We start from the raw sequence: 18,655 nt of genomic DNA, 5'->3' as shown, positions 1-18,655 counted from the left end.
ACCACGTTGGCCAGGCTGGTCTCGAACCCCTGATATCAGGCGATCGGCCTCCCAAAGTGTTGGGATTACAGATGTGAGCCACTGCACGCGGTGGACCCTCAGTTTCAACCTCAAACCCAGGACTCTGTTAAGTACTCCATCATTAATGTGTCTATATTCTAGATTTTAAACCTGGGCCTCTGTTAACAATTTTTTTTTTTTTTAACCACTAATGCTTCAGTGCTCCTGGGGCTTTGATCCAGGGTTCAGGGTCTCTGTTGAGATTCCATCAATTTCCTTGTTTTAACTTTGAATCCAGGCCTTTGAAGCAATTCTGACATAACACCCTGGACCCCTCACTTATGCCCATCTTACATGAATTCAAATCTGATTCAAACCATTGATAGTTTTCTCTTGTTAATACCCTATGCTTCAATTAAATCTTCCACCCCCATTGGTCCTCTGGTTTGACTTAAACATTGGGTGTTGTGGTAGACAGATTAATAGTCCCCTAAAGATCTCCCTCTCCCAACCCTTAGAACCTATGACTATGTTACCTTACATAGCAAAAGGAACTTTGCAGATGTTATTAAGGATTTTAAGATGAGATTTTCCTGGATTACCTAGATGGGCCCAATGTAATCAAGGGTCCTTATAAGAGGGAGGGAGTGCTTTGGGAGGCTGAGTTGGGAGGATTTCTTGAGGCTAGGAGTTGGGGTCCAGCCTCGGCAACGTGGCAAGACCCTATCCCTACAAAAAGTTAAAAAATCAGCCAGGCATGGTGGTGTGTGCTTGTAGTCCTAGCTACTCTAGAGGTGGAGGTGAGAGGATCCTTTGAGCCCCTAAATTAAAGGTTACAGTGAGCTCTGATCACACCACAGCACTCCAGCCTGGGTGACAGAGCAAGATCCTGTCTCTATTAAAAAAAAAAAAAAACAAAAAAAACAGGGAAGGAGAAGGGTTTGAGTCAGAGAAGGAGACATGATGATGGAAGCAGAAGATTACTGTCAGAGAGAAATGTGAAGATGCTACACTGCCAGTTTTGAAGATGGAGGAAGGGACCATGAGTCAAGTAACACAGGCGACTTCTAGCAGAAGCTGAAAAAGCAAAGAAATGGAGTTTCTCCTTGAGCCTCTGCAGGGAAAGCCCAGTGAAACCCATGTCGTATTTCTGACCTGCAGGACTGTAAGATAATAAATTTGTGTTGTTTTGAGCTAGTAAGTCTGTGATAATTTGTTAGAGCAGCAATAGGAAATGAATAGAGGCATCTTTGAGATATTCCACCATTGATAACCATCTGGTCTGTACTCAAACCACGTCCTTCTGAACTCTTCCCCTATCCATATCTATCTGACCTGACCTCAAACCCCAGCATTGTTAGTGATACCACCATCAAAGTCTTATCTGTGCTCTCCAACCTGGGGGTCTAAAATCAACCCCTGATTTTACCTTGAACTTGGGAATCTGTTATCCGTTCCACTATTAATGGGTTTTGATCTAGAGACAGAATTCAGGATTTTGAGGGTGGAAAATTAACAATTCCAGGTCTGTGTATTAAACTTGAGGGTCTGTTCACTTTTCCATTACCAGGGCAATTTACATGTGAATCTTTCTGCATATCTGTTAACTCCTTCCCCATTACTGGCCCTCAGGTCTTTTTTGTTTTTTTGTTTTTTGTTTGAGACAGAGTCTTGCTCTGTTGCCCAGGCTGGAGTAAAGTGACATCTTGGCTCACTGCAACATTCCCCTCCCAAGTTCAAGTGATTCTCATGCCTCAGCCACCTAAGTAGCTGGGATTACAGCCATGCACCACAGCGTCTGGCTAATTTTTGTATTTTTAGTAGAGACAGAGTTTCACCATGTTGGCCATGCTGGTCTCGAAGTCCTGGTTTCAAGTGATCTGCCTGCCTCGACCTCCCAAAGTGCTGGGATTACAGGAGTGAGCCACGGCGCCCGGCATCCCTCAGATCTTTACACTGACTGCAGGCCTCAGTTAAGTCCTCTCCAACTACGGTTCTTTGATGTGTACAGAAAATCAAAGCTGTGCTAACTCTTTAGCTATTTGTGCCCCTTCTCCTGTATTCCCCAACTCCAGTCCTCAGTTAATGGTTACTTTTATAGAGATGGAGTCTTACTATGTTGCCCAGGCTGGTCTTGATCTCCTGGGCTCACATAATCCTCCCGCCTCAGCCCCCAAAGTGCTGGGATTACAGGTGTGAGTCACTGTGCCCGGCCCTCAGTTAAACTTCTTTTAAATTTTTACTTTTTGAGATGGAGTTTTGCTCTGTTGCCCAGGCTGGAGTGTAGTGGCACGATCTTGGCTCACTGCAACCTCTGCCTCCCGGTTTCAAGCGATTCTCATGCCTCAGCCTCCCAAGTAGCTGGGACTACAGGTGTGCACCACCATACCTAGCTAGTTTTTGTATTTGTATTTATTTATTTATTTAGAGACAGAGTCTCACTCTGTTGCCCAGGATGGAGTGCAATGGCGCAATCTGGGCTCACTGCAACCTCTGCCTCTTGGGTTCAAGTAATTCTCCTGCATCAGCCTCCTGAGTAGCTGGGATTACAGGTATGCACCACCACTCCCAGCTAAATTTTGTATTTTTAGTAGAGACGGGGTTTCACTGTGTTAGCCTGGATGGTCTCGAACTCCTGGTCTCAAGTGATCCTTGAGACTGCCTTGGCCTTCCAAAGTGCTGGGATTATAGGCATGAGCCACCATGCCCAGCCATATTTTTTTGTATTTTTAGTAGAGATAGGGTTTTGCCGTGTCGGCCAGGCTGGTCTCTAACTCCTGGCCTCAAGTAATCCTCCCACCTTGATGTCCCAATGTGCTGGGATTATAGGCATGAGCCACTGTGTCCAGCCCTCAGTTAACATATTTATCATGAATGCTATTTGGTTTGACTTTGAAGTCAGGCCTTGATTAATTCTTCCACCATCATCCCCTTTGGTATAGGCAGTGAATTCTGGGCCTCTGTTAACTACACCACCTTTAATGGCTCTGTGATCTGTAGCTCAGACTTGGGTCTAAGTTAACCTTCCATTCAGGGCCTCTCTGAAATAACTTTGGAATTACTATTTCACCACCAGTGCCCCTCTGGTTTGATCTTCAAGCAGGGTATTTGTTAATGTTTTCTCTATCCATACACACTGGTAGAAGTCTTGAATCCTAGGACTTTCTTAAATATTGCAACCATCAGAGCTCCTGTTTTGTATAGAATATGAACCTTTGTGAACTCTGCAATCCTGTTCTGGGCTGACTTCCAATCCAGCCCTTTGTTAAGTCTTCTAAAACCAATGTCCCTTAGGTTTTACCTCGAACCTTTGACTCTATTAACTCTTAGTTTTGACATGGGCTGCAAAAGGCCATATAAGCCTACTCGAACTAAGGCGAGCATAAGTCCAGGCTGTGAATGACAGGCGAAGGCGGGCCCTTCCATGTTCAAAGGAGCCAATGGAGGACCGGGTGGGCAGTGAGTGACAGATGGGGCGGGTCCTATCGCCTAGAAGAAACAATAGGAGGGCGGGAGAGCGCCGAGGCCAGGGCGGGAGAGGTGGGCGGGTGTTTGTGAGCATCCTGAGTGGCTGCGTGATGTCAAAGGTCTCTTCCCTTTCTTCAGACGTTTTAGTAATCCGCTTCTGCAGAGGAACCCCGGGGGGTGCTCTGTCCGGCCTTTCCACTTTCCCCCTTCTCACCCGGCCGTGTCACCAATCACGCCTTTGCTCAGGCCGAGTCTTTTCTAGGGGCCGGGAACGCCAACTCACCCGCCCGGGACAGTCACGGCCCGTCCAAGCCTCACACTGCTTTCGTAGGACCAATTCTGAATACCCGAACTCGGAGATATCACGGGGACTCCCCCCAGACCCCCAAATGCACCTCTCCTTTGGCTGGAATGGGAGCCTCCAGAAGCAGAGCGAGGCCACGGCCAGAGACAGAGGTCCTGGCGCTGGCGGAATGACGCCATTTTTGTTACTGGTAGAGCTCCGCTTCGCGGCTGTTTCAGAACCAGCGAAAGGTAAGCTCCCGCGTCACCCTGACATCTTCCCGGGAGGACTAGAAGGCAAATGGCCTTTCAGGGGATGTTGTATGCATTTGGGCAGGCGGCGGGGGCGCCAAGCCCGGCTTGAGAGCAGAGCCGAGGTGAGGGGCCTGGCTGAGTGCAGCGGGTCTAAGTGATGAGTGTTGGATAGGTACAAGTGGAGGGGCTAAGGAGGGGACTGAGTGACGTGGAGAACAGTGATAGGGGAGTCTGTGGGACCACTGATAACGATATGTCGGTTACGCGATTGGAAGTTTGTAGGGTGATGGGGATCTGTGCGGTGTTTGACGATGTCTGTAGGGTGAGTGATGGGGCTTCTATGGGATGGGTGAAGGGAGTCTGGGGCGAGTGAGGGATGGTCTGTAGGGTGAGGGATGCTGGTCCCTGGGATGAATGGATCTGGGGATCCGGGTGAGGGATGAGAGTCTATGGGGACAACAATGGGAGTGTGTGGGGTCAATGTTGACATTCTGTGGGCTCCATGATGGGTGGCTCTTTCAGATTAATAATATGTCCGTGGATAAACAAAAATCTCTGCTCTTGTAGTGTCGACATTTCGATAGAGTGGTTTGATTTTTATTTCCCTCATGACCAGTAAGTTTGAGCACCCTTTCTTATATGGATTCATTACTTGGAGCGCCTCTTTTGTGAGGGGCCTGTTCAAGTCTTTGTTCATTTTTCTGTTGGGCTTTCTGCCTTTTTCTTACTGATTTGTAGGGTTTTTTTAAAAAAAAATATTATTATTATTATTATTTTATTTTGAGACAGAGTCTCGCTCTGTCACCCAGGCTAGAGTGCAGTGACATGATCTCGGCTCACTGCAACCACCTCCCGGGTTCTAGCAATTCTCCTACCTCAGTCTCCCCAGTAGCTGGGATTACAGTAGCTGGGATCACAGGCGTCCACCACCACGCCTGGCTAATTTTTTTGTATTTGTAGTAGAGACAGGGTTTGGCCATGTTGGCCAGGCTGATCTCGAACTCTTGACCTCAGGTGATACACCTGCCTTGGCCTTCCAAAGTGCTAGGATTACAGGTGTGAGCCACCTCACCCTGCCAGGAATTGTTTTTAAATATCCTGATACCACTCCTTTAGTAGTGGTATGTGTTTTGCAAATATCTCTTTCCAGTTTTTGGCTTCTCTTTTCATTTTATGGCTTTAAATATGAAGATTTTAAGTTAATTTTGAAATGTAAAGCACATTCTTCAGTTAAAAAACAGACAATATCCTGTGGAATTTAGGAGGAGAACTAATTTTTTAGGGCATCCAGAAGCAGTTAGAGTTGCAGCTCTGAAAATCTTAGTGCCAGGACAGCTTGGGAGGAGTTCTTTACTTTTAGTTCTTCTACCACCTCACTCTAAGTCACTGGCAGTGGATCTTGGACAACTCATGAAACCGCTCTAGGCCTCAGTTTCCCCACTGTGAAATGAGGATAATAGCAGGGCCTACTCTGTGAGGCTTGGGATGAGAAGTGAGTTAATAACTGATCGTTACCTATTCGCCATAGTTTTTTAGCATTGATGCACTGATTTTTTTATATATATCACAGATCTTTCTTGAACTCAGGGTTACTGCTGCTCATGTAATACCAAAGGCTGGTGAAGGAAATTAAATACCAAGGTTTTTGTTTTGTTGTTGTTTTTGTTGTTGTTTTTTAAGACGGAGTCTTGCTCTGTCACCCAGGCTAGAGTGCAGTGATGCCATCTCAGCTCACTGCAACCTCCACCTCCCGGGTTCAAGCGATTCTCCTGCCTCAGCCTCCTGAGTAGCTGGGATTACAGGCAAGTGCCACCACACCCGGCTAATTTTTGTATTTTTAGTAGAGACAGGGTTTCACCATGTCAGCCAGGCTGGTCTTGAACTCCTGACTTTGTGAGCCGCCTGCGTTGGTCTGCCAAAGTGTTGGGATTACAGGCGTTAGCCACCGCGCCCAGTCAGGAATAAGGTTTTGTTGGGTAGGATTGAGCTTTGGAGGGCCACAAACCATTGTAGTATCTAAGGTTTTTAACAACTAAGTTTTGACCCCTTGGGGACAGTATGTTTTTTTTTAGACAGGGTCTCTTGTCACCCAAGCTGGAGTTCAGTGGCATGATCTCAGCTCACTGCAACCTCCGCCTTCTGGGTTCAAGTGACTCTCCTGCCTCAGCCTCCCAAGTAGCTGAGACTACAGGTGTGTGCCACCACGCCCGACTAATTTTGTTTATTTTTTGTAGAAAGGAGGTCTCACTATGTTGCTCAGGCTGGCCTTGAACTCCTGGACTCAAGCATTCCTCCTGCCTTGGCCTCCCAAAGTACTGGGATGACAGGTGTGAGCCACCACCCCTGGCCTGTTACTCTGTTATTAAACAATTAGGAACATGTTCTTGTGTTCTGTCTTTTCTTCTTTTTACAGCAATATTTCCATGCCATTAACTTAATTTCCATAGTACTACTTAGATTATTTCTATGGTAATACTTAAATATAAACCTTTCATATAGAAATTTTCAAACATCCACAAAATAGAGGGAATTGTGTAATGGACCTCCATTATGCCCACCACCCAGTCTCATCAGTCATCAACTCACAGCCAGTCTTGTTTTATCTACATCAGGGGTTGGGAAACTGGGCAGTGGGCCAAATCTGACATGCTGCCTTTTTTTTTTTTTTTTTTAAATACAGCCATGAGCTGAGAATGGTTTTCATACTTTTTATCATTGGAAAAAAATTAAAAGGAGAATAATATTTTGTGACCCATGAAAATGATGTAAAATTCAAATCTCAGTGCCCCAAAATGATGTTTTATTGGAACACAGCCAGTGAGCACCTTTAGTTTACATATTGCATAGCACTACTTTCAACCTGCAATGGCAGGGCTGACTAGTTACAGCAGAGACCACAGACCCCACAAAATCTAAAACATTTACCATATGACTCTTTTACAGAAAAAGTTATTCAAGTACTCATCTAGGCCACCCTCTCACTTCTTCCTCCAGAATGCCCTTCCTTCCTTTCTTCCTTTCTTTCTTCCTTCCTTCCTTCCTTCCTTCCTTCCTTCCTCCTTCCTCCCTCCCTCCCTCCCTTCCTCCCTTCCTTCTTCCTCCCTCCTTCCCTCTCTCCTCCCTCCCTCCGTTCTTTCTTTCTTTCTTTCTTTTCTTTCTTTCTTTCTTTCTTTCTTTCTTTCTTTCTTTCTTTCTTCCTTCCTTCCTTCCTTCCTTCCTTCCTTCTTTCTTTCTTTCTCTTTCTTTCTTTCTTTCTTTCTTTCTTTCTTTCTTTCTTTCTTTCTTTCTTTCTTTCTTTCTTTCTCTTTCTCTCTCTTTCTTTCCCTCCCTGCCTCCCTTCCTTCTCTTGCTCATTGCCCAGGCTGAACTGCAGTGGCTCAATCTTGGCTCACTGCAAACTCCACCTCCTGGGTTCAAGTGATTCTCATGTCTCAGCCTCACTAGTAGCAGGGATTACAGGCGCCACCACCATGCCCGGCTAATTTTTTATTTTTAGTAGAAACGGATTTTACCATGTTGGCCAGGATGGTCTCAAACTTCTGGACTCAAGTCGTTTGCCCACCACAGCCTCCCAAAGTGCTGGGATTACAGGTGTGTGCCACCACACTAGGCTAATTTTTTGTATTTTTCATAGAGATGGAGTCTCTCTATGTTGCCTAGGCTGGTCTTGAACTCCTGGGCTCAAGCAATTTGCCTGCCTCCGTCTCCCAACATGCTAGGATTACAGGTGCGCACCAACGTGCCCAGCTGATTTTTGCATTTTTTAGTAGAGATGGGGTTTCGCCATGTTTCCCAGGGTGGTCTCCAATTCCTGAACTCAGGCAGTCCACCCACCTTGGCCTCGCAAAGTGCTGGCCCACTGTGCCCAACCTGTATATAGTTCAATGACTTTTTACATGTGTAGTCTTTATTATTTTGAAACAAATTCCAGACACATCATTTCACCTAGACACGCTTCATTATGTAAAAAATAAAGCCTTAAAGGTCGATTTTGTTACCCTAAGGTAAAATAATTAACGATAGTATCTTCAGATAATCAATGGTTAAATTCCTTAATATTATCAAATATCTAATTGGGGTTCAAACTCTCATGATTATGTAAAATTTTCTTTTGTCTGTTCAAATTAAGACCCAGACAAGACCATACTTACATTTGCTGGCAATGTTTCCTTAGCCTCTTTTAATCATCTAGAGTGTTGCTTTTTACCTGCCTTTCCAGCCTTTGGAGCTTCCATAATTAATTTTCCCATTCTTTAGTGCTGGGCATTTATGTTATTTTCAATAATAATGATGTTAAAGACAAAACTGTGTTGAAGGTTTCTGAGGTTAAATATCTGTACGCATCCATGATTATTACCTTAGGACAAAGTTCCAGAAATGGAGTTACCGGCTCAGATGAGAAACACAAGTCACCGATGAATTAACAAGCAACACATTGTCACATCCAGCTGTTTAAGAGTGGTTAACTCAGCTTCAGCTCTGAAGACTCTTTGCACTCTGCCCCACCCCCAATTGCTTTCCAAAGAGAAACAAAAAATGATTGAGTCCCAGGTAAGTTACTTGTTTGCCACTGGTTTTCCCACAACAAAATGGGAAAGGGCAATTAGTTGAAAATAAGGATTAGAGAAATTTAGAGAGAGTAGAAGATCAACAGGAAAAATTGCTGTGAAGATACGCAGATCATCTGGTCTTACTTCATAGAAACTGAGCTAAACATTTTGACTATGAGCCTCCTGGCAGCTCCAGTGAAAAGGTTAACATCACATGATCAGTTACGTGATCTTCATTCTCCACAAAGAGAAATCAGTCCAGCTCCTTAGCAAGTCAAAATTTCTGGGACTTTAACCTAAGAAATTTTGTTACTGAGTTTTCCTGAAGGTCAGTGGTCTTCAGTTCAGGGTGGCATTGTCAGTAGTAGTTCTAAAGAGACTGTTATTAAAGTTCTCTGGCAGGGGTTTGGAGAGTGGGAGAGTTTCCTGGTTTATGGCTGCTTTACTGTCATCTCAGAGTTTGTGGGGTCTCGACCAAACTCAAGGCCAGTTCTTTCTCCGCTCCTCCAGTTTCAGTCTGTTTTTTTTTCCCCCTCCCTGCAAAGGTAATCTGATACATGGGGCAAAGAACATAAACAATATAGTTAAAAAAAAAAAAAAAAAGAAAGTGAAATATCTCCAACCTCACCTCTGCCTCCTTCCCTGGCATAACTAGCATTATCTGGTTTGAGGAGGATCTCTTTTCTTTATGCATGTATAACTCCATCTATGTGTGTAGATGCATGTGTCAGTGTGTGAAAGTGATCTTATTATTGTCACGCATTTTTTCTTTACCACACACAAAAAATACACACACTGTTTCTGTTCTTTTCTGCAACTTTCTTTTCTCCTAAAATTTAGTTTTTTCTTTCTTTTCTAAAAATTTAGTTTTTGTACATTTTATTATGGAACATTTTGATTTTAAACATATACGAAAGTAGACATTTTAGTGAACCCCTTTGTAATTACCCATCTGCAAATATTATCAACTGATAGCCAAGCTTGTTTTATCTGTCTTTTATCCCCACCCACTCTTATCATCATCATCATCATCATCATCATGATCTAGCCAATCCCTTGTTAATATTTTGTTTAGGGTTTATACTACTATGTTTATGAGACATAGGGGCCTATAATTTTACTTTCTTGTATTGTTCCTGTCACATTTTGACAACCTGTTACATTGGCCTCATGTTGGAAAGTATTCTCTTTATATTCTCTGGGAAAATTTGGGTAATATTGTTATTATTTCCTTCTTAAAATTTTTTTTTGAGATGGAGTTTCACTCTTGTCATCCAGGCTGCAGTGCAAAGGAACAGTCTCAGCTCACTGTAACCTCCACCTCCCAGGTTCAAGTGATTCTCCTGCTTCAGTCTCCCAAGTAGCTGGGATTACAGGTGCCTGCCACCATGCCCAGCTAACTTTTGTATTTTTAGTAGAGGTGGGGTTTCACCATGTTGGGCAGGCTGGTCTTGAACTCCTGACCTCAGGTGATCCACCCACCTCAGCCTCCCCAAGTGCTGGGATTACACGTGTGAAGAGTTCCCCAGTGAAGCCATCAGGATATGGAATTTTCTTTGTGGGAAGGTTTTAAATGATATATTCAATTCATTTAAAATATATACTACCATTCAGATTTTCGATTTCTTTTTATGTCCGGTTTGGTAAATTGTAATTTTCAAGTGTTTTGTCTAGTTCATCTAAGTCAGGGGTCAGCAAACTTTTTCTGCAGAGGGACAGACAGAAGTATCTGAGGCTTTATGGGCCATACCGTCCCTGTTGCAACTATTCAAATCTGTTCAGGTAGAAAGCAGCTATCGACAATATGTGAACCAATGAGCTTGGCTGTGATCCAATAACACTTTATTATGGACACTGAAGGTTGGATTTCATATAATTTTCATATGTCACAAATATTATTCTTCTTTTGACTTCTTTTCAATCATTAAAAATGTAAAAACTGGACCAGGTGCAGCTACTCACACCTGTAATCCCAGCACTTTGGGAGGCCAAGTTCTAGAGACGGGAGTTCTAGACCGGCTTGAGCAACATGGCAAAAACCCATTTCTACAAAAAAATACAATAATTAACCGGGCATGGTGACACGCACCTGTGGTCCCAGCTACTCATGAGGCGGATGTGGGCAAATCACTTGAGTCCTGGAGGAGGAGGTTGTAGTGAGTCAAGATTGTTCCAGTGCACTCCAGCTTGGGTGATAGAGCAAGGCAGTCTCAAAAGAAAACGTGTAAAACCAGTTTAGCTTGCAGGCCATTGAAAAACACATGATGGGCTAAATTTGGCCTGCAGGCCATAGTTTGCTGTCCTCTAATCTACATTGTCAAATTAATGTCCATTAAATATCCATTTAATGTTTGCAGGATACCAGAACCTTGTTGTTGGGCTGTAAAATAGTTATTTCTAAAATATACAATAGTGGTTGGGCATGGTGTCTCATGCCTGTAATCCCAGCACTTTGGGAGGCCGAGGCGGGTGGATCACCTGAGGTCAGGAGTTTGAGACCAGCCTGGCCAACATGGTGAAACCCAGTCTCTCTAAAAAAAAAGCATATAATATGCAATAGTAATAGTAATAATGAGAATCATAGCTACTATTTGCCCAGTGCTTACCATGTGCTAGGCACTGCTATTAATAAAATATAATGGAATTAACTCATTTAATTTACCCAGGAACCCTCTGTGCTAGGTACCATTGTTATTCCCATTTTTCAGATGAAGAAAGTGAGGCACAGAGTTCACACAGCTAGTACATGGCCTAGTCAGGACTCTAAAGCAGTGAAGTCACAAATAAAATGACCTTATAAAGACATCTTTTTATATTCGTGAAGTATTTATGTAGGCCACAGTCTTCGACATGAGTGTGCTAGGTCAGAGGCACACATGTTCATAAATTTAAAGACTATTTTTCAAATTATATATATGTATTTTTTGAGACAGAGTCTCACTCTATTGCCTAGGTTGGAGTGCAGTGGTGTGATCTCAGCTCATTGCAACCTCGGTGTCCCAGGTTCAAGCAATTCTCCTGCCCCACCCTTGTGAGTAGCTGGAATTACAGGTGCCCGCCGCCACACCTGACTAATTTTTGTATTTTTAGTAGAAACGGGGTTTCACCATGTTGATCAGGCAGGTCTTGAATTCCTGACCTCAGGTGATCCGCCTGCCTTGGCCTCCCAAAGTGCTGGGATTACAGGCCTGAGCCACCGTGCCTGGCCCAAATTGTATTTCAATACTGTGTAATCAGCTTACACATGTGACCACAAATTGTTTACAAGAAAGCCCACCTATTTCCAGTGTTCCCCCTCCCTCCTGCCACCATTAGCCATCATCTGTATTTTTCTTTCCTGTTACTTTTATGAGTAAGTATTATATCTCATTTTCATTTGCTTTTCTTTAGCAATTAAATAAGATTCAGCATCTTTTCACATATTTATTTTCCATTTTGTATTTCTCTGTGAATCCCTCTTTCCTTGTCTTTGCTTATTGTTTTCCAGGAGCTTTTTGTATATGAATGATCTTGAAGTGCACATTGCAAACCTTTTTTTTTTTTTTTTTTTTTTTGCCAGATGGTGATTTCTCTCTCAACCTTTTTGTCTGTCTCCCCTCACCAGAATATAAACTCCTTCAGGGAAGGTGTTTTTGCCAGTTTTTTTCCTGCTGTATCCCCAGTTCCTACAATCACGAGGTACTCAATAACCACTTGCTGAGTGAATGAATGTTTTTTTTCCACTTAACGTTATCTTAGATATTGTGGCATATCAATTAATGTAGAGCTTCCTTGGTGCTTTTTTTTTTTTGAGGCAAGGTTTCACGCCAGTTGCCAGGATAGAGTGCAATGGCACTATCTTGGCTCACTGTGGCCTTGACCTCCCAGGCTCAGGTGATCCTCTCACCTCAACCTTCCTAGCTGGGACTACAGGCATGTGCCACCATACCTGGCTAACTTTTTGTAGAGATAGGAGTTTTTGCCATGTTACCCAGGCTGGTTTTTTTGTTTGTTTGTTTGTTTGTTTGTTTGTTTGTTTGAGACAGAGTCTCATTCTGTCACCCCGGCTGGAGTGCAGTGGCATGATCTCGGCTCACTGCATTCTCCACCTCCTGGATTCAAGCAATTCTCCTGCCTCAGCCTCCTCCCAAGTAACTGGGACTACAGGCATGCATTACAACGCCCAGCTAATTTTTGTATTTTTAATTGAAACAGGGTTTTGCCATGTTGGCCAGGCTGGTCTCGAACTCCTGACCTCAAATGATCCACCCGCCTAGGTCTCCCAGAGTGCTGGGATTACAGGCGTGAGCCACCACATCTGTCCCCTTCCCTGTTGCTTTTTATAATTGCATATAGTATTCCCTTACGGGGATTGTAGCATCATTTATTCATCCAATCTCCCATGAGGTTGTTTCCATTCTTTTGCTATTATAAATAAATAATACTGTAGAGCAGTGTCTTCACATATGTCATTTGGTCACATTTATGAATATTTATGTAGAATAACTTCAGGAAACCAAATTGCAAGTCAGAGGATGTGTACATTATAAATTTTGATAGGTATTGCCAAATTAATTGCCTTCAAAATATACTGTATACCACAGACAATTTGAGTATGCATTTCTTGACATCTTCACTAACTTACACTAAGTCATTGTGACTTCTCCCACAGTCTTAGCATTTGATCGGTGACTTATCAAATGCCCACCTTTGATAATATGTAAGGGAAAAATGGTGTCTTGTTTTAGTTTACATTTATCTTCATGTGAGTGAAGTTGAGCATCTTTTTACATGTTTAAAAAACATTTGCATTTTCTTTTCTGTGAATTGATTGTCATGTCCTTGATCATCGTTTTAGTCTGTTCTCATGCCAGTATAAAGAAATACCCAAGACTGGGTAATTTATAAAGGAAAGTGGTTTAATTGATTCAGTTCCACATGACTGAGAAGGCCTCAGGAAACTTACAATCATGGCGGAAGGGGAAGCAAGGACCTTATTCATATGGTGGCAGGAGAGAGAAGTGCCAGCAAGGGAAATGCCAGACACTTATAAAACCATCAGATCTTCAGAGAACTCACTCACTATTATGAGAACAGCATGGGGGAAACTGTCTCCATGATTTAATCACCTCCCTCCTTTGACAAGTGGGGATTGCAATTTGAGATGAGATTTGGGTGGGGACACAGAGCCAAACCATATCAGCCATTTAAAAAAAAAGTTCTTGGTCTTTTTCTTCTTGCTTTGTAGGAGCTTTCTCTATATTTGGAAGAAATTAGCTTTTTGTCCATCCTACCTGTTGCATGTATAATTTTTCCCTAGTTAGTCATGTCCTTTGAGTTTATTTATGATCTGTTTTGCCATGTAACACATAAAGTAGTCACATTTATCAGTGTTTTCGCTTGTGGCATCTGGGTTTTGGGACATGCTTAGAAGAGTCTTCTCCACTCAAAGATTATTTTTTAAAACCTCTCCTGTCTTTATTATTATTTTTATTTATTTATTTATTGCATTTTAGGTTTTGGGGTACATGTGAAGAACATGCAAGATTGTTGCATAGGTCCACACGTGGCAGTGTGATTTGCTGCCTTCCTCCCCTTCACCTATATCTGGCATTTCTGCCCATGCTATCTCTCCCCACCTCCCCACACCCCCGTCCCTCCCCCATTTCCCCCCAGCAGACCCCAGTGTGTAATGCTCCCCTCCCTGTGTCCATGTGTTCTCATTGTTCAACACCCGGCTATGAGTGAGAACATGCAGGGTTTGATTTTCTGCTCTTGTGTCAGTTTGCTGAGAATGATGGTTTCCAGGTTGATCCATGTCCCTACAAAGGACACGAACTCATCGTTTTTTATGGCTGCATAATATTCCATGGTGTATATGTGCCACATTTTCCCTGTCCAGTCTATCATTGATGGGCATTTGGGTTGGTTCCAGGTCTTTGCTATTGTAAACAGTGCTGCAATGAACATTCGTGTGCACGTGTCCTTATAGTAGAACGATTTATAATCCTTTGGATATATACCCAGTAATGGGATTGCTGGGTCAAATGGAATTTCTATTTCTAGGTCCTTAAGGAACCGCTACACTGTCTTCTACAATGGTTGAACTAATTTACACTCCCACCAACAGTGTAAAAGTGTTCCTATTTCTCCACATCCTCTCCAGCATCTGTTGTCTCCAGATTTTTTACTGATCGCCATTCTAACTGGCGTGAGATGGTATCTCAATTTAGTTTTGATTTGCATTTCTCTAATGTCCTGTCTTTATTTTATAGTTTCTCTTTTTTCATTTAAATTTTTGTCATATCTTGAATTTCTTTTTGTGTTTAGTGTGATGTAGGAAATCCAGTTACATTTTTTGTTTCTGCTATCTCCCCAGTTTTGAATAATCTGTTTTTCCATATCTGTTTAAAATGCTACCTTTATTATGTATTAAATTTCTCGTTTTTATTTGTATCTATTTCTAGACTGCTCTGTTCCACTAACTATTCTTGCTAATGGCAGGATTTTGCATTGTTTCTATCATAAAGTATGCTAGGCAAAGTGCAAAGTAGGCATTCTATATGTATTGCTATGGTAAAAATCACCAGAACAAGAGATTGTACAGGAATATTCTCTTATAGGAACCAGTGACATTTGAGGATGTGGCTGTGGACTTCACCCAGGAAGAGTGGCAGCAGTTGAATCCTGCTCAGAAGACGCTGCATAGGGATGTGATGCTGGAGACCTATAGTCATCTGGACTCTGTGGGTAAGGGCAGATTTCCTTTGTACCAACGAATCAAATCCTACTCATCCTTCTTTAGGGTTGTCAATATCATGACCTTTATGATATTCCTTTAACAGAATGTGTTCTTTTACAGTATTCATTTTTCATGTTTATACTTTTGTTATATCTAGAATTTATTTTTGTGTTGTGGTGTGAGTTAAGGATCCAACTTGGCTGGGAGGTCCCTGCAAGTGCTTCTCTTCATGAATTTCGGAGCTGCCAAGGCCAAAGCCACTACAATTTTCTCTTAACAGGGTGTTCAGGTATAAAACCAGATGTAATCTTTAAGGTGGAACACAGAAAGGACCCATGGATCAAAGACAGTGAGTTGTCAAGGTGGATCTACCCAGGTAAGTGAGAATTGGGTAGCTGGTCAAGAGGGGATCTTCTTCTTCCTTGACATCAGTTTCCTTCTTTCTTCCTTAAAATGTATCAGGCCTCCTTTATAACATTCATTCTACAACAGCCACCTTCCTAGTATCTCTGTTCATTGCCAACTGTTTGTGTGTGTGTGTGTGTGTGTGTGTGTGTGTGTGTGTGTCTATTTGATTTTGCCTCTTTCTTCTTCCTTCAGACAGACAGAAAGGCCTTAAATCTTCCCAGCAGATCATTTCTGGAGAACTTTTATTTCAAATGGAAATACTAGAAAGAGCCCCAGAGGATAATTTACTGTACTCTGTTTTAAAAATCTAGCATATTGATAATCAAATAGATAGACATCAAGGAAACCAAGACAGAGTTTTGAGGCCAGTCACAGTCATCAGCCATGAAACACTGACTGAGGAGACAGATTCCAAATATAGTGCATTTGGGAAAATGTTCAATAGGTGCACAGACCTTGCTCCTTCAAGTAAAAAATTTGGTAAGTTTGATTCATGTGAAAATAGCCTGAAGTCCAGTTCAGATTTACTAAATTTTAACAGGAGCTATGCAAGAAAGGACCCTATTGAGAGATTTGGATGTGGGAGACCACCTAGCTATAATGCTTCCTCTTCTGTACCTGAGAAGGAAGGCTTCATTCATACTGAATGGAGCCCTGTGGAGATAGTCAATGTGAAGAAGTTCTCAGTCATAAGCAAGTTCAAGCCAGAGAGAAACCCAATGTTTGTAGTATGTATGGGAAAGGCTTTATCAAGAAGTCACAGTTCATTATACATCAAAGAATTCACACTGGAGAGAAACCATATGTATGTGGAGATTGTAGGAAAGCTTTCAGTGAGAAATCAAACCTCATTGTACATCAGAGGATTCATACTGGGGAGAAATCCTATGAAAGTACTGAGTATGGAAGGGCATTCTCCCAGAAGTCACCTTTCATTGTTCATCAGAGAGTCCACACTGGAGAGAAACCCTCTGAATGTTTTGAGTGTCGAAAAGCTTTCTCCCAGAAGTCGCATCTATTTATTATTATTATTTTCATTTCTTTTTAGTCACATCTAATTACACATAAGAGAGTTCATATGAGAGAGAAGCCCTTTGAATGCAGTGAATGCAGGAAAGCCTTCTGTGAGACATCTCACCTTTTTATACACCGGATAACTCATACTAGGGAGAAACCCTGTGAATGTACCGAATGTGGGAAGACCTCCCCTCGGCAAACACAGTTTATTATACATCAGAGAACGCATACTGGAGAGAAGCCCTATAAGTGTAGTGTATGTGGGAAAACTTTCTGCCAACAGTCCCACCTCATAGGACATCAAAGAATTCATACAGGAGAAAACCCTTATGTGTATACTGACTGTGGGAAGGCCTTTTCTCAGATCTCACACCTCACTGGCCATCAAAGGCTTCATACTGGAGGGAAACCTTATATGTGTACTGAATGTGGAAAATCCTTCTCTCAGAAATTACCTCTTATCATACACCAGAGAATTCATACAGGGGAGAAACCTTATGAGTGTGGTGAATATGGCAAAATCTTCTCCCAGAAATCACCCCTCATTATTCATCAGAGAGTTCACACAAGGGAGAAGCCCTATGAGTGTACTGAGTGTGGGAGGGCCTTTTCCCTGAAGTTACATCTCATTCTACATCAGAGAGCTCATACTGGAGAGAAACCCTATGAGTGTAGTGAACGTGGAAAAGCCTTCTGTGAGAAGTCTCCACTCATTATACATCAGAAAACTCATCTTAGGGAGAAATCCCCTGAATGTGCTGAGTTTGGAATGACTTTTTTCCGGAAATCACAGATGATTACACATCAGAGAAGACACACTGGGGAGAAGCCCTCCAGATGCAGTGACTGTGGGAAGGCCTTCTGCCAACATGTATGCTTCACTGGGCATCAGAATCCATATAGGAAACATGCCTTGTATATATGCTGATTGTGGGAAGGCCTTTTCCCAGAAGTCAGTCCTCATTGTGCATGGGAAAACTCACATTAAGGAGAAATGGTGGCAACTTCTCAACTGTAGAATAGACTCATATGTTCCTCAGTACATACGATCTTCCTTCCACAGAATGATCTGGTTAAGCCCTCGGAATGCTTTCAACACCATAAATATGGAATCGACTTGCTCACCCTCAAACTATCTCAGCCCCTTTCACAGAATAAATATATCTGGAAGAATTAGCACTACGTTGGTGTTGTCTGGTCCTTAAATGCTTTATAGAATTCTCCTGTGAATTTATTTGGGCATGGTGCATGATTTGAAGGGTATCTGTTTGGCATCTTTCTCTATTTCTTCCATCATATTTTTCTGTTTAGATTATATATGCACTTATTTATTTATTTAGAGACGGAGTCTCACTCTGTTACCCAGGCTGGAGCACAGTGGTGTGATCTCAGCTCACTGCAACCTCCGCCTCCTAGGTTTGAGTGATTCTCCTGCCTCAGCCTCTCGAATAGCTGGGATTACAGGTACGCACCACCAGGCCTGGCTAATTTTTTCATTTTTGGTAGAGATGTGGTTTTGCCATGTTGGCCAGACTGGTCTCGAACTCCTGACCTCAGGCGATCTGCCCACCTCAGCTTCCCAAAGTGCTGTGATTACAGGCATGAGCCACAGCACCTGGCCTTCATATGCATTTAGATTGAGATATTGATATATCAATACATAGATGTAGAAATATGGACTGTAATTTTTAAAAATCAGGTATTTTCTCAAGGTTTTTAATATTTTTGCATCATTTTGCGTAAAGTAGTCTCATGATTAATTTCCTTTATATCTGTGGCTATTTCTCCAACATAGTTCTCATAGAGTGTATTTGTGATTTTTTCCCCTCAATTAGGTAAACAAATGCTAATATTTTATTTCTTTTACTCTTCCTCACCTGTATTGCCGTTCTTAGATTTTCGCCATTTTCTATTTTCTAATTATTCGTTTGTGCTTTTATTTCACTAAAATCCT

At 42.4% G+C, this 18,655-nt stretch overlaps 1 protein-coding gene across 1 annotated transcript; it reads left to right on the top strand.

Moving 5' to 3' along the window:
• Positions 1-4,173: 4,173 nt before the first annotated feature.
• ZNF630 (zinc finger protein 630) lies at positions 4,174-17,883 on the top strand. The gene is given in 6 exon segments (XM_039475644.2): positions 4,174-4,327; positions 8,368-8,556; positions 15,158-15,284; positions 15,557-15,652; positions 15,877-16,326; positions 16,329-17,883. Coding segments are annotated over 5 exon segments (1,989 nt in total). The 5' UTR covers positions 4,174-4,327; positions 8,368-8,541; the 3' UTR covers positions 17,630-17,883.
• Positions 17,884-18,655: the final 772 nt, after the last annotated feature.

Source organism: Saimiri boliviensis, chromosome X, assembly GCF_048565385.1.
Source record: "Saimiri boliviensis isolate mSaiBol1 chromosome X, mSaiBol1.pri, whole genome shotgun sequence".
Classification (NCBI taxonomy): Eukaryota; Metazoa; Chordata; class Mammalia; order Primates; family Cebidae; genus Saimiri; species Saimiri boliviensis.
This window is presented reverse-complemented; position numbering and strand designations above follow the sequence as displayed.